This window comes from Anthonomus grandis, chromosome 22 (genome assembly GCF_022605725.1).
Source record: "Anthonomus grandis grandis chromosome 22, icAntGran1.3, whole genome shotgun sequence".
NCBI classification, from domain to species: Eukaryota; Metazoa; Arthropoda; class Insecta; order Coleoptera; family Curculionidae; genus Anthonomus; species Anthonomus grandis.
This window is the reverse complement of record NC_065567.1, coordinates 31,164,085-31,180,515: the sequence shown is the minus strand read 5'-3', so window position 1 is coordinate 31,180,515 and position 16,431 is coordinate 31,164,085. Positions and strand designations below refer to the sequence as shown.

The window sequence follows — 16,431 nt, the reverse complement described above, 5'->3', positions numbered from 1 at the left end:
TTTTATTACTAAAAATTCCTGATATATAACTTATATATAAGTATATAATAAATCCAGTTTTTTCCAGCGTAACTCCGGCCTAACATTTACCAGTTTAGTATGAAACCAGCTTAACCTTGAGCTTCCTTGGCTTGACGTGCGCACCGCCCTATTTTGAGTAAACGGTCATCATGATGTGCGCATGATCATTAAGGTATATGCCTAAAGATGCATTTTTATTTGTGATGATAATTAACGAAAAAAAAACATGTTTTGTTTTAGTTTAACGGGTTTTCCACTCAATAACGATCTTAAAATAAAACTGATTGTCCGACAGGAAAACACGAAAAAAAAAACAACCACTCGGTGTAAACATAATCTTATCGACTTATCTAACACCTATTTACAACGGTAATTACATGTTGTACGATTGATACCAGCCAGATAATTTTTTTATCTGAATGTATCCGCTAATAAACTGCTTCTTAATCTTTAATCCGCATTAATCCTTAATCTTTAGTAAAGTAAAATTAATGTGTTTTAGAAAAATCGTTTAAATTAAATTATATTTGCTCAATTTTTTCCGTGTCAACATAACGATTAATAATTGAACACATTGCGGAATAAGGATTAGCCATTATTGTGATCGGTAAGTTATTTGCTGTTTTACCATACGTATGTACATGTCAAATTATATTTTTAAATTGTGACTAATTAAACCGAAAATAGACGGAACATTTTTTTTTCTTAGAAAACGTGTCACTCGATAACACGCTTATCTAGAGAAATTAACTATGCAATCAGGCTCACACAGTCATTCTTCTACCACTAATCATTCATAAAGTTTTGACAGGTGCTTAAGTAACTAATATTGACCATGAAATGAAACATGGTGAAATGATTTTGAAAAACTAATTGTGAAATAAGTATTGTAAAAAATGGTCTAATTGGATCTCGTTTAATGGACAGTAAGGGTTTAAAATAATATTTAAAAATTTGTCCTCTCCCATATTGGAGAATATGTGAAGCAGCATTAAAGGTGACTTATTTTGCGCTTTTTCACTTAAAATTGCCCTATGGTGTCACTGTCTGGGGTAGTTCTTTAATCGCTTTTAAAGTTTTGTATATGCAAAAAAGGCTGTACGAATTATCACATACTTGGGATCAGTAGACCCTCGTTATAAATATATCGAATTACCCTCAGCATTCAATTTTATGCATTGTTAGAGATGATCATAAAAATAAAAGGTCAAAAATTTTAGAATTTTGTAAATAATGGTGTCAGTCAAAAGTTACCACTCACTTAAAAGTCCAAAATATAAAAATGTAATAGGAATATTCCTATCCAATAAAAAGCGGATTATACTTAAGGCTATTTTCTACAAGATTTGAATCTTTGTTGTGTGATATTATTAAGATGTTTTTTTCTTTTTTTTATAAATTTTAACAAGGGGATCTAGTAGTTCGTCAAATGGTTTTCTTATCTACCTAGAACTGATAAAGTATTTGTCATTCAGTAATTTTACAGGTGCCTTTATTAGGACTAAAATATCAGTATTGTGAAAAGCAATATTTTTATTTTTGGGTATGTAAAATAGAATAAAATTTAAATACCTTTAAAATCACTTTAACTTGTTTCCAATGAAAAAACTTTGATTTACAATAGGGCATTTCATCTTTTGGCTAGCATAATTAATTTTTTTTTTGATGATTAATATACTTAAAGGAACTTTGATGAAAAAAAATTAGTAACTTGTCATTTTTCTATCATATCTGCCTAATTGCTAAAATATTTATCATAACAGTGATTTTGCAGATGGTTCCGTTTGAACTGGAGTATTGTGATAAAAATATTTTCATTTCTGGGTATATAAACTAAAAACCTTTAACAGAACCACTTTTAATAGCACTGCAATGTTAATTAATTTTTTTGTTTCTTGTTATTAAGAATATTATCCTTATTTTTCTTTTTGTTAACTTGCATTATAAATTTGTAAAACATTTTCATCAAATTTTTTTTTAAATATTAATTTTATATAAACGTCCTTTTTTTGACCCCTTAAATTTAGACATTGGGCCATTTACAAAAATCTATCAATATTTTGTAATATTGGTCATCTAATTTTATATTAAAATTTTACTAAAAAAGCCTTAAGAATAAAAGTATAATTTAGTTTCTGCAGTGTCTACGATTATTCTATTATGATCTAAGAGCATTATTTCATTACGATTCTCTATTAAATCTAGAAGTAGGTAGAATGTCAATTATTTTTATAGATTTTTTCCATATTTTATTTTTTGTTCATTACCTTGAATTGCTGTTTTTTTGTAAGATTTATTATTTCTAATAAAATTTTAATTTTTAATACAAGTAGCTTAATGTACTAAGCAGAAGAAAAAAACCAAAAAAAAAAACTATTAAAGGTAATTATGTGCAAATAGCATTACAATTCTTAGAATCTAAAAATTGGTAAAATGACAATTATTTTTAACGTATTCCTGCTCAATACAGGGTGGCCCTTTGAAAACGAAACAGAGCCTATTTTGGGTCCCTCAGATCATTTGCGAAAAAATCCTCGGACCCGTCAATTTTTGATTCAAGGGGGAACCATTTTTTTGCTCGCCCCCCTGAGGGCAAAGCCCTAGCGGGGGTGACAAGGGCCCCCAAAATTTTAAATGGAACGGGGGGTCGAGTGACCTTATTTTGAAGGTATTTTTATGTGGATTATAACCCTAAAGTTTTAAATCGTTACTATTTGCCTAGTCGATACAAGGGCTAATAAAAGTTACAAAAACATGTCAACATCTCCTACATTGTTGTTTTTCTGTTGTTTTTTTTTTAATACCCATAGGTATCTATGCCAATTCTGCAAGGGAAGTCTTGGTTATTGTTGAGACTGTTATTATAGCAACATTTTGAAGTTTAATAGTGGTTATCAATTACTGCTGTCAGATCATAGTGTGTCAAACAAATAGCTCTTTAAAGTTAGTTAGTTACAACATTGAGTGTGATAATGGTTTATTCACTTGCTGAAAGAGTTGAAATAATTTATATTTTCTTTACGAACAATAAAAATGCTAATAGAACTGCCCAGCTCTTTAACACACTACAACACCCTAATCGACAGGTCCATCGCAAGTACATTTTGGAATTGGTTCAAAAATTTTGGGAAACTGGGTCTGTGGCTAATAAAAGCGTAAATTTTTTGAAGCCTTTATGATATAAATAGAGAAAAAAATATGCGAAAATATTTTTTTAATTAATAATAAAAACTTGCCCTATTAAGGGTTAAGAGAAGCAGCATTCAGAAGATATTAAAAAAAAACCAGTTTCATCCGTACAAAATGCATCTCGTACAAGAACTAAACGAAGACGATTTTGATAGGCGAGTACAATTTTGTGAAAATATATCTGAACAAGCCGCCAATGATGCACACTTTCTATTTAATGTATGTTTTTCTGACGAATGCTCCTTTTTCCTAAACGTGAATATACTATGAATCGTCACAACTGTCTCTATTGGGCTGATTCAAATCCCAGAATATTTCGTGAGGTGCATACACAACATCCTGAAAAATTAAATGTTTGGGCTGGCATTTTTCGTAGGCCCCTTTTTTTACCTGGCAATTTAACACGAGAGATGTACCTGAAGTTATTAGAAAATACAATTCATCCAGCATTAATGGAGATACTAGAAAATAACAACGAGTACTTGGAAAATCGTCTAGTATTTCAGCAAGATGGGGCGCCATCCCACTATGCTGCAAGGGTTCGTCAATATTTGGACCAAACGTTTCCAGGACAATGGATTGAAAAAAGAGGAGCTATTGAATGGCGTCCTCGTTCCCCGGATTTAAGTCCGTTGGATTTTTTTATGGGGCCATTTAAAAACTAAAATTTATGCTAGTCAGCCAACATCGCTAGACCATTTGCGACAAAGAATAATTGATGAATGTCGTCAAATCACCCCAGGAATTTTGCAAAATGTACATGAAAGGTTTGAACAAAACCTGTATTATTGTATGGAAGTCGAAGGCCAATATTTTGAACATTTACTTGATTGATTTTATCTTTAAGCCCTTTATTTCAAATTATACTTTTTAACATTTTTTTGTAACTTTTATTAGCCCCTGTATCGACTAGGCAAATAGTAACGATTTAAAACCTTAGGGTTATAATCCACATAAAAATACCTTCAAAATAAGGTATCACTCGACCCCCCGTTCCATTTAAAATTTTGAGGGCCCTTGTCACCCCCGCTAGGGCTTTGCCCTAAAATTGACCGGTCCGAGGATTTTTTCGCAAATGTTCTGAGGGACCCAAAATAGGCTCTGTTTCGTTTTCAAATAGCCACCCTGTATAAAAAAAGAATTATTTTATTACTATCCTATTATTAAATTTTAATAGGGTAATGATATAGATATAAAAATGGGTAAAACGTTAATTTTGTATCATTTTATAAGTTATCTTAAACTGCGTTTTTAGGCAAGTATAATTTATTTGTTTACTTAATCTCGTGGCCAGGTTAATTTTTAGTATTTTCAAATAGTACAAAAATCTATTAATATTTTGTAATATTTGTCATATAATGTTATATTAAATTTGTACTTAAAAGGTCTTTTGCATCACAAGTATCTTAAATTAAATATTAAAAATTGTGATAAATTTAGGAATTTTACAGTGGCGCGACGTGAGCACAAAGAAATTTTTAAATTCTACAAAAGTCTATTAATATTTTGTACTACTAATCACGTAATTTTATATTAAAATTGTACTGAAAAGGATCTTACTTAACCATAAATCCAAGTTTTTTCCAAGCAGTCGCACATATTTAGGAAATAGGAAAATCATGCATAAAAGCATGGTAGAAGGCTTAGATCATAAAAATACTGCAAAATTTGACAATATTGTTCAACTTCCCTCAAAAATAATCAGAAATTAACTGAAAACTGAGTTTATGCTTAAATAGAATAATCATGAATCAATAATCATCTGCCTGAAACTAAGAAAATCATAAATTTATGTTTAATAGTACTTTTTGATTTTTTCATTTATATATATTGGAGCAAGCTTAATCCTTAAGCACAGATCCAAGTTTTGTCCAGGCAGTTGAGAATATTTAGAATTTTTAGGTACATCATTATGCATAACTTAACAGTTCAAGGCATGCGTAGTAATAGGTTTTTTAAAATTCTGGGCACCATTGCTTGAAATAGAAAAATCATGCATTAAGGCATGGTGGATAACGTAGAATAGTAAAATAATGTTCAATAACAAATGTTCAGTTTTTAAAAATTAAATATTCATATTCAACTTCCTGGAAAAAAGCTGAATTTATGCTTAAATAAAAAAAATCATGAATAAATAATTTACTGCCTGAAACTAAGAAAATCATGAATTTAGGTTCAATGGTGCTTCTCAATTTTTTCATTCATGTACATTAGAGCATTCCAAGCCTTTAATTAAAAATCCAGCTTTTCCAGGCATTTGAGCATATGTAGGATGCTTAGGCACATAACTATACATAATTTATCAATTATAGGCATGCATAGTCATATTATTTTAAAAAATTCTAGACGCCATTGCCTAAAATAGGAAAACCATGAATTAAGAATGGTAAAAAGCCTAGAATAAAAAAAAATAACGCATCCATGCGTAATTGTCAAACTAATGTTCAAAAAAAATCATAAATTCATATTTAAGTGCCTGGGTAAAGCTGATTTATGCTTACATAGAAGAATTATGAATCACTGCCTGAAACTTGGACTTTTACACATGTATATTTGATTGTTCCAAACCCTTAAGCATAGGGTTTCTTCCAGGCAGTTGAACATATTTAGAATTTTTAAGCACATAATCTATCAATTCTAGGGATGTATAGTCGCATGATTTTTTAAGTTCTAGGCAACATTGCCTTAAATAGGGAAATGATGCATTAAAGCATGGTGGAAACCTTAGAATAAAAAAATTATGAATTTATGCATAATTTTCCAATTCATTCAAAAATCATAAACTCAACTGCCTGGAAAAAGAACTGAATTTATGTTAAAAAATAAAGCTGAGTTAATGATATCAAGGATAAAGTATTGGTTTCATTTCAGTCTTCTTTCAATCTTCTTAGATTATCTAAATTACCATAATTGCTAGTGTAACACTAGAATTGATTCTGTTAATAGTATATTTTGATAGTGTACCTAAACGGGATATTCATATTGATTATGTAGTAAATAAAATCGGTTACATAAATTTTACATCTTAAGAAGTTTTACCGAAATAAAGATCTTGTCACTATATAAAACTTTGGCAGAATCTGTAGTCACACAAAAAGTATTAACTGACCTGTTTGAAGAGGCAGGAGTTTTTCAAATTCAACATATTTACATAAATTCAGTGGTTAGCCTCCTATGCAGTAATAAAATTAGACAAAATAGACCTCAGGTACTTACAGCAACAAGATATCAAAGTATTAATCTCTCCCCTTTACCTAAAATAAGCTTTTTATTCACTAAAAGATCTCAATTTACAATATTATGATAGTAATAGTAAGTTATTTTTACAATTTAACAAGTGGTATACAATATATGTACTATTGTGAAAAGAAGCAAAGTCCAGATATAGATTATCTATACAAATATGTTTATTTACCCGATTCTACATCTATTTTTAGATATCCATAGTGCATCCTAATTCACAACAATCCTAATTAACTGTCAAAAATAAGACCAAGATTTTTTATATTTTCCTTTGTTTCTAAAAACACGTCACCTGCTCTAACATTAATTTGATTTTTTATAATGTGCATATCATACTTAGGACCAAATATTAACAAATAATAGTTGCTTGGATTTATATAAAGAGAATGCTCTAAGGGAATAGAGCCGAAGATATTTAAAAAACGAGTAATATAGTTGCGTATCATTCGCGTAGTAGTAAACTTTAATTACAGCAACAAATCTTCCGTAAATTAAATATGTATTGTATTTCTCTTATTTTTTTCTTTTTTTTCTTACTCTTTTATCGTTTTTCTCCTGTATGTTAATGGAATTAGACTCTATTAAGTGCTTTTATTAGCTTGTAAGTATAATACTGTTTAAACACTTTGATTTTATTTTGTCCAAACTAGATTTATTGAGTTCTTTTATTTAAAAAAAAAAAAAAAAAAAACGTTTTTTAAAAAAATTTTCTATTAATATTTTGTACTATTGGTCACTCAATTTTATATTAAAATTGTACTAATCATCGGACATCTTTAAAACAAACATTTAAAAAATTATTTTAAATTCTTTTAGTGCGTATATTATGCGAGAGCCCACTATTGAGTCAATTTAATTATTGAGGTTTTTTTGTATGGGTTTAATTCTGATGGTACATTATTTAAGGGTAGCTTTTAGTACAACACTGTTTTCTTTTACAGTCGGATACCCAATAAACACCTGAACCTTAAGATAATTCAATTTAAAGAAAAAAATACGAGAAATATTTGTGTCTGTCATGTCATTAATATATAATATGAATATTTTATTTGTTTAGTGGTTGTTTTTTAGATATTAGCTTGAATATCTTACCACTTGTATTATTTGCTTTAATAGTTTTTTTTTGTGAATTTTAAAAAATATAAGGCACTCATAACTTGGTTCAGTATAGTAGCTGTCAGAAAGCTAGATTTCACCAGTGTCTACTATTCTTTTGTCCATTATTATTGCAAAAACACTATAAAATAAAAGGCATTATTCATTTATTAATTAATTGTTCCTAAAAATCCCTGGTTTGACCTCCTGTGACCAAAACTCTAGACTAATTTTAATAATTTTCTTGCAGAATGATCCCAGTACATTCCAGAACATCGTGAATCAAACCACCACCACGACGACGCTTTTAGATACCGTCCCATCCTACAGACTAATGGACCGGATAGAACAATTGTCCGATCCAGCTCTCTGCCTCCAAGAACTGGTGACGGGAGTGACAACTTCCTCGGCAAACTCGGATCTCCATGGGGTCCATCACCTCCACGACTCCGTCAGTTCCGCTGTTTCGGTTAACTCAGCTATTTCCGGTATCATGACTTCCGGTTCGTTGGGTCATCATGTGTCCAGCCATGATTCGCCTCACCATCATGGAGTTGTGCCTCACACTCCCTCGCTACATCACGAACCGTTGGAGAAATTGAAACGTGGTGAGTACGTTTTGATTTGGGAGGATTATGTAGGGAGATTTTCACTTTATGAACGATGAACCGTCATAGTGTAGTACGATAGGTTAATGGAAAATTAAATTAAATAAAATGGGAAGATTTATTAATATTTTTTGGAAATATCATCCCAAAAATTAGAGCATTTCGCACTAGCGCTTCTTATGGCTAATAGGACTCTTCATAATAAATAAATATTATGAATGGCAATTGAAAACACGCATCACCAAGGTGTTTTAATTTAAATGGAAAAATTCAAACTTAAAATTAAATTATTTTCCATAAAAATTAAATATATTGCTGGAAACAAAATAAAAATAATACACATCAAAATTAAAAAATATTTCAAAGTCCTGGAAACTTATGAACTATTTGATTAGTAATTAAAAAAATATTCCAGGCAGTTGAAGTGAATTTTAAGCGAGGAAAACTGAAAATCTATGTTCAAGAATAAAAAAGGAACTTTTTCAACTTCCTGGACGAAATAGAAGTGATTTCGACTGCCTGGAAATAAATCTAGAATTATATTAACTGCGTGGAAAATTATGAGCTGTTTAAATATTAATTGAAAAAAATATTCCAGGCAGTTGAAGTGAACTTTAAGCGAGGGAAACAGAGTCTCTCTGAAAATCTGTGTTCAAGAATTAAAAAGGAACTTTTTCAACTTCCTGGACAAAATAAAAGTGATTTCAACTGCCTGGAAATAAATCTAGAATTATATCAGCTGCGTGGAAAGTTATGAACTGTTTAAATATTAATTGAAAAAAATATTCCAGGCAATTGAAGTAATTTAAATAAGAAAATCAGGGCTTTTTTAAAAATCGTAGTTCAAGAATTAAAAAAATACTTACTCAACTGCCTGGACGAATTTAAAAATTATTTTATTTGCCTGGAATAAAAAACAGAATGACCTCCAATTCCTGGAAACTTATGAACTACTTGAATAATAATTAAAAAAATATACAAGGCAGTTGAAGTGAATTTTAAGAGGGAGGAACTGAGTTTTCCAAAAAACTGTATTCAACAATTAAAAAATTACCTTTTCAAATTCCAGGACGAAATTAAAAATTATTTCAACGGCCTATTAGTAACCTCAAATTCCTGAAAATTTTAAAAATGTTTAAACATTAATTAAAAAAATATTTCAGGCAGTTAAAGTATTTTAAGTAAGAAAAATAGGTTTTTTTAAAAATCGGAGTTTAAGAATTAAAAAGGTACCTTTTCAATTGCCTGGACGAATTTAAGAATTATTTTAACTGCCTGGAATAAAAAACAGAATGATTTCCAATTCCTGGAAACTTATGAACTACTTGAATAATAATTAAAAAAACATTCCAGGCAGTTGAAGTGAATTTTAAGTGAGGTAAACAACCAAAAAGTTCAAATAACCCTGGAAAATTATTTACAGCATTTTTCCAAACTATATATTTTTTTTTTAATTGTGCTTATTGTAATATTTTATTTTATGCTTATTTTACACTTTTAACTTAAGAATTTTATATTATATTTAACTTAGTCTTTGTAATCCCATAAATATAATGTGTCCCTTTAATTTAAATGCAAAAATTATGATAATTGGAAGAAAACATTTATAAACAGCAAAATACCCTATTAATATTTTGTACTATTTTTCACCCAATTTTATATTGAAATTGTAGTAATAAAAGCCTTGTACGTAGACAGAGGCCCTGCATCACTAAAAAATGTCTAAAAGGTGTATAATTAAATGCAAAGCTATACGTATATAAAAATTATTTTAATTTAAATGCATTCATTACACTGGTATATAAAAAAAATTATTGGTACTATAATTCTAAATATGTTTTTTAGATTATTTTGGTGTCTGATTCCGAAAATTACATTGATTTGTTCTGATCAGGTCTCATTTTTAGGATATTGCGAAAAAAACATTTTTGAAATAATTCAAAAATTTGAATTGTTTTTTCAGTTAGAGGTGACAAAAATTTCGATCGAGAACATCACACACGAGTGATTTTCATCTTTCAGTGACATTCAAACTGCAGAAATATAAACAAATTTAATCAAAAATTAATGCAATTCTGTAGATCAATAGCTTGTGATGTATTTTTGAACATATCCAAATATCGAGTTAAGCCCATCAAAATTGTTGAAGTTATGATTTTTAATTAACGGACGCCTGAAATTCAAAGGGCAAAAAAAATATTTAATTTCTGAATCTCTCTGGAATTATTTCTATGAGTTGTAGGGTATTTTCATGGGAATATTAAAATTATATGTGATTTGAAATAACGGCAATCAAGTTTCCTAAGGCCACGTGTGACGACGTTGTAATCGGCCTTCAGAGAGTGATTTACAAGTGTTGTTTGACAAACATACTCAACTCCTAAATACCTTTTTGCTTTAATTAAAGTATATAATAAGCAATTTTTATATAAATAATCATAACAGAGATTAAAGTGGTTTCTTAAAATGATAAAACTTAAAAACACAAAAACAGGATTAGTACGTTCCTACTGAAAGGCTATATTATATAGTGACATCAAAAAACCATTTTATAACCATTAAAACCAATAAAAAAAAAATGAAAGGTCTCCGCCTCAAAAGAATTACGAGCTCGTTAAAACGTTTTGAGTGGATCGCGACAAGAAAATTAGCTAATGCATTAATTTTCCTTGGATTCAGCTTAGGCGTGTAATACTTTGGATTACACGGATCATTAAATTTATGCTTTTGGAATTATAGTATAAAAGTTGATAGCACATTTGAAGATTAGAGCGGATCAGGTTGTGATACAAGGAAGCGGCAATGCGCGCTTTTTTTATTTTTTTTTTGATTTTCCACCGCTTTCCCATGCTGCTTAAGGTTTCGATGATATTAATTTTTTTTTGTTTGACTTGGCCTAATTCGAGATTAAGGCGGTTTTAAAGTTTAGTTTATTTTGCTTTATGGTTTATTCGATTTTTTTGAATGAGTAATTGTAAATAGGGAAGCGTTATGGTGATCTATGAGTGTAGTATTGTGATTTAGTAGATCGATAATTTTTTAGTTTTTGGCAGAAGCGTTTGTTGTAGCATATATTTGATTTATCTGTTAAGTTATTAAGGGTCTTTTTTTTGGTCCTTTGTACCGGTTTTTGTACAGACGTCTTCACATGTTTTGTGATCCTTTACCTTAAATAATATTTCTCTTTAGTCCTAAAAATAAATTTTTCTTTGGTCCTTCGAGCCGGATTTCTAGTATTTATTTTTAACTGAAAAAATTCAATTTTACATGGACGAAACTCGAAGTTGCAAATTTTTCCATAAATTTACTTATTAATTATTATTAGAGGTTAATTTTTAAGATTTTTTTTTGAATAAACCGGTAATCCTACTAAAAATCTGATTTCACTGTTAAACTAAATGGGAAAAATAGCTGAACATTTATATAATTAAATAAATCGACTAAAAAATTTAATTTTTCAAAAAGTTTTTTGGATTTTAAGAAAATTTTAAAATATTTTAAGATTTCAAATAATTACCTGTTTATTCCAGGCAGTCCAGATCGTTCTTTCTTTTTTTTAAGGAGTAAAGATTTTCATTTTTTGCCATTAAATTCATCTTTAATTTGTTCCATATATTCGATTTAAAACAGTTAATTTAAATAATAATATATTTATTCCAGGCAGTCCAGGTCGTTTTTTCTTTTATATATTTAACAGTCATTTGTAATTTATTCCGTTTACTTAATATAATATTATCCTAAGGCTATCAAAACATAAATATATAAACATTACTTTAACTATTCGTGAAATTAATAAATATTTTGCAGGATTTGCATGGTGGTCCAAGATCCCTGGCAAATATTAATTAACTGAAAAATCAAATAAACACTTTAACGACTTGAAAAAAAACGATATGAGGCACTGGGGCTGAATTAAAAGAATTCGACTAATTTCAATTTTTGTAACAAGCAAAGGAAATTGCTTGGAAAAGCTCTGCCTAGAATACCTAAAGAAAATTAGTGATATTGCCTGGAAAAAAAACGTGCTGCCTGTGATATGATACTGCCTGGAAAAATTATTTTCTTAGCTGGCTAGAAATGTAAAATTGCTTAAAAAAGCACTACCTGGAATACCTTCAAAAAAAGAGTGATTTTGCATGTTGAACATGACTGTCTGGAGAAATTTAAATAATTTTTTTAATATTGCCTAGTTATGTGAAATTCCTTAAAAAAATACTAAACATACAAAAAATCAGTGAAATTGCCTAGAAAAAAAATTGTTTTTTTTCCAGGCAATTTCGCTCAATCTTTTTTCTTTATATGATTGCCTGGAAATAAATAATTACTTTTTATACTACCTACAAATGAGAAATTGCTCGGAAATGCGCTGCCTAGAATTCCTAAAAAAATTAACTGAATTGAAATTGCCTGGAAAAAAAGTGTTTCTTCTTCATCTGACTACCTGGAAAAAATTAATAATTACCTCTTATACTACCTAGAGATGTAAAATTGCTTGGAAAATCACTGCCTGAAAAAAGAGTAAAATTGCATGTTGAACATAACTGTCTGGAAAAATTTTAATAATATTTTTAATTTTACCTAGATATGTGAAATTCCTTAAAAAAATACTGAACATAAAAAAAATCAGTGAAATTGCCTAGAAAAAAATTTTTTTTTTCTAAACAATTTCACTCAAGCTTTTTTTTTATATGATTGCCTGGAAAAAATAAATAATTACTTTTTATACTGCCTAGAAATGTAAAATTGGTTGGAAAACCTTTGCTTAGAATACGTAAAAAAAAATTAGTGAAATTGCCTGGAAAAAAACCGTTTCTTCTTCATCTGACTGCCTGGAAAAAGTAAATATTTTGTTTATACTATCTAAAAATGTGAAATTGCTTAGAAAAGCACTGAACACATAAAAAATACTTAAAATTGTCTGGAAAAAAAATCATTTCTTCTTCATTTGACTGCCTGGAAAAAATAAATAATTTTTTTATACTGCCTAGAATATTGAAATTTCTTGAAACAGCACTGCCTGAAACTGACAAGAAACGAGTGTAATTGCTTGGAAAAAGATCGTTTCTTCTATAATTAACTGCATGGAAACAATAAATGTTTTTTATTGTAATACCTAGAAATGCAAAACTGCTTGAAAAAGCTGTGTTTAAAATACCTGAAAAAACGGCCGGAAAAAAATTATTTCTGTTTCATTCGACTGCCTGGAAATAATTAATACTGCCTAGAAATGTGAAATTGCTTAAAACAACTTTGCCTAGAATATCTAAAAAAATGAATTGAATATAAATTGCTTGGAAAAAAATCGTTTCTGCTTCATCTGACTTCCTGCAATAAATAAATATTTTTTTTTACTGCCTAGACATGTGAAATTATTTGGAAAAGTACTGCCTGGCACACATAATTAATAAGTGAAATTGCCTGGAAAAACAAGTTTATTCTCCATCTGACTGCCTGGAATAAATAAATAATTTTTTATACTGCCTAGAAATGTGAAGTTGCTGTGCAAAAAACCGTTTCTACTTCAAAAATACATTGATTTTCTCCTAAATTTGCGAAAATAATTAAAACCTGATTACTCTCACCTTTCACATAAAACAAAAAAAAAAATTTGTCCAAGTCGGGCTAAGATATATGGCTCCTAATTCATAATAAATTTTTATCAATTAGGGGATTATGCTTTATCGTTCATAAAATTTATAGCCGCTTTTCCGTAGCGGGGTAATATGATTTTATGGAGGCAACTAAATATTTTTAAGGTGTTACGATGATGATACCTCAGAACCTTGAGAAATAAAAATATATAAATTTAATTAAAGATTGTGATATTAGTTATTCATTGTTACGTTGCTGCAAATATTTATTTTTCGAATATTTATTAAATGTACAAATAATAATCGATCCTCTAACTATCGGTAACATCAGATACTGCCGACTCAATCAATCATGATACAGGACGTCATCGGCATTTTTCTGTGCTCAATTGAAATATTATATTACTGTTTAAAACGGCTCTTATCTCCTGATAATGATATATATATTTTTTTTTTGTAATTTATTGATGGCAAATTTTTCATTTTACGATTAGTAATCGAACAAATAAGTTCACCTGACAAACAAATGATTCTGACACGTTTTTACTTATAGAGGAGAAATAAAAACCAATGTCAGAGTCAAAAACACGACATTTAATTATTGTTAATTTTATCTTAAGAAAATACGACCATTTATCTTTTACAATATTAGCTCGGGTAAATAAAATTTGTAATATTAAACACATCGTAAACGTTATCACAACCGTAAGTGTCGTTAAACGAGCTGGTTACACTGTTCCTTTACAATGTTTAATAAAAAAGAACAAATACGTGATATTTGAGGAAAAACGGGCATTCTCCAAAAAGATATTTGCTCAAGCTAAGTATATGGCAACACAATGCGAGCTCGTGCGTTTTTTGATAAAATTCATGTTTGAACAGCCTCCACACACACACTGTTTTTCGTTCATTTCATCTCTAAATATGTACGAATTATATAACCATCTTGTTTTATTTTTATAAAATCTTTGTAATTAAATTCTATTGTCTTTATTATTGACGCAACGGAGGTTTACATTAACCAATAGTTTTAAGTCGCAAAACCAGACGCAGATAGCGTGATATCATTTTTACACGTCATCGTGAATGCGAAAATATTTACGGTCGGCCAAAATATTTTTAAAAAATGTTGGTTATAAATGGTCATAAGATGTTTTTTGTTATAAAAAGAACTTTTAAAAAATGCATAATTTTTGTGGACACTTTGATAACATATTAAATAATTTTTTTATTGTTTACTTTGGTTTAGTGACGGTTTTCAAAAAAACAAACTGCAAATTTGTCACTCTAAAAGAACAAAAATATCACCCTAATTGCCTGGAAAAGTCAATATTTATATCTTCCAATGAAGACTAAAATTACTTCTTCCAGGCATTTTTAGTCGTTCTATTAACTCCAGTTCTTGTCATGTTATTTGCTTTTAATTAAAATAATTTTTTATAGCTTCTAGGCAGTTAAAAACATTTTTCTAACTACGTTGGAGCATTTAAAAAATAACGTGAATAATCTGCCTGAACTGCCTGGATTTTATGACCGCATTTGACATTTTGTCAAAATTAATTAATTATTTTTGCAATGTCTATTCCAAACACTTGATTCCATATGTTTTTTCTGATTTTGCCAAAAGAAAGTTTCGGTCATTCATTTGGTCATCCTCAGGACAGTAAGGCATGAAAAATATAATTAATTATTACTAAATAAATTATTATGATATTTAGTATAGCATGAAAGAAAAAAAATAAAAATTTATTAAAATTGATAACATTTGTTGGGCGCCAAAGAAATGCTTTAAATCTTAAATTACTACACTGTGAAAATATGCAATACCATAATATTTTAATTTGCATCCTATTACCACTACAGGAAAAGCAACTTTTAAACTCCCTAACGTTTCGGTCATTTATTTGATCATCCGCAGGACACTTAGGCATGAAAAAACATCCAAAAATTAATTTGTCTAATAAAAAATAATAAATAAATAATTATGAAATTTGGGATAAGAAGGTGAAATCTTCCATGAATTATATATTTATTTAATTATAAGTATAGTAACAAATTAAATAAGCTAAAGTTCATATAGGAAAACGATTAATTTACCATTCGACGTTTCGACTTTAAGCCACCATCATCAACTTCGTCTTAATAATATGATGTGCTTTAGAAGAAATTAAATTTTATTAAAATTGATAAAATTTGTTGGGCGCCAAAGAAATGTCTAAAATCCCAAATTATTAGATTATGAAGATATTATAATATTTTAATACACACCTAGACATAAATAAGCATTTCAGCAAAAAACTCAACTAATAGATAAATAATTATCAAATTTGGTATAACATGGTGAAATCTTCAATTTGCTTATTTAATTATAAGTATAGTAACAAGTTACATAAACTAAAGTGCAAACAGAAAAATGATTGATTTATCACTCGACGTTTCGTCCTTGGGTCACCATTATCAATTTTGTCTAGCTTGATTCTATAAGATGCCGCCCTTAAGAGAAAATTAAATTTTATTAAAATTGATGAAATCTGTTGGGCGCCAAAAATGCTTTAAGTCTCACCTTGATGAATGCATTTATCATATTGTCAAATTAGGTAATTTTTGTGATAATTCTCCTGAAAAAAAAATTACATACCTTAGATTTTTTATTGTTAACTTCGGTCATTTATTGGTTATACTCA

General features: G+C 28.9%; 1 protein-coding gene across 4 annotated transcripts in view; it reads left to right on the top strand.

The window, feature by feature from the left end:
• The window catches only part of LOC126748198 (pituitary homeobox homolog Ptx1), a 67,826-nt gene that overhangs the window by 12,622 nt on the left and 38,773 nt on the right, over window positions 1-16,431 (top strand). For 2 of the 4 annotated variants that reach the window (XM_050457260.1, XM_050457261.1), the window contains exon 2: window positions 7,799-8,156. In XM_050457260.1, the coding sequence (XP_050313217.1) occupies window positions 7,883-8,156 (274 nt within the window). In that variant the 5' untranslated portion in view covers window positions 7,799-7,882. Of the gene's footprint in view, window positions 1-503; window positions 629-7,798; window positions 8,157-16,431 lie in introns of those variants that run through there. The other 2 variants (XM_050457262.1, XM_050457263.1) reach the window with 2 other exon arrangements.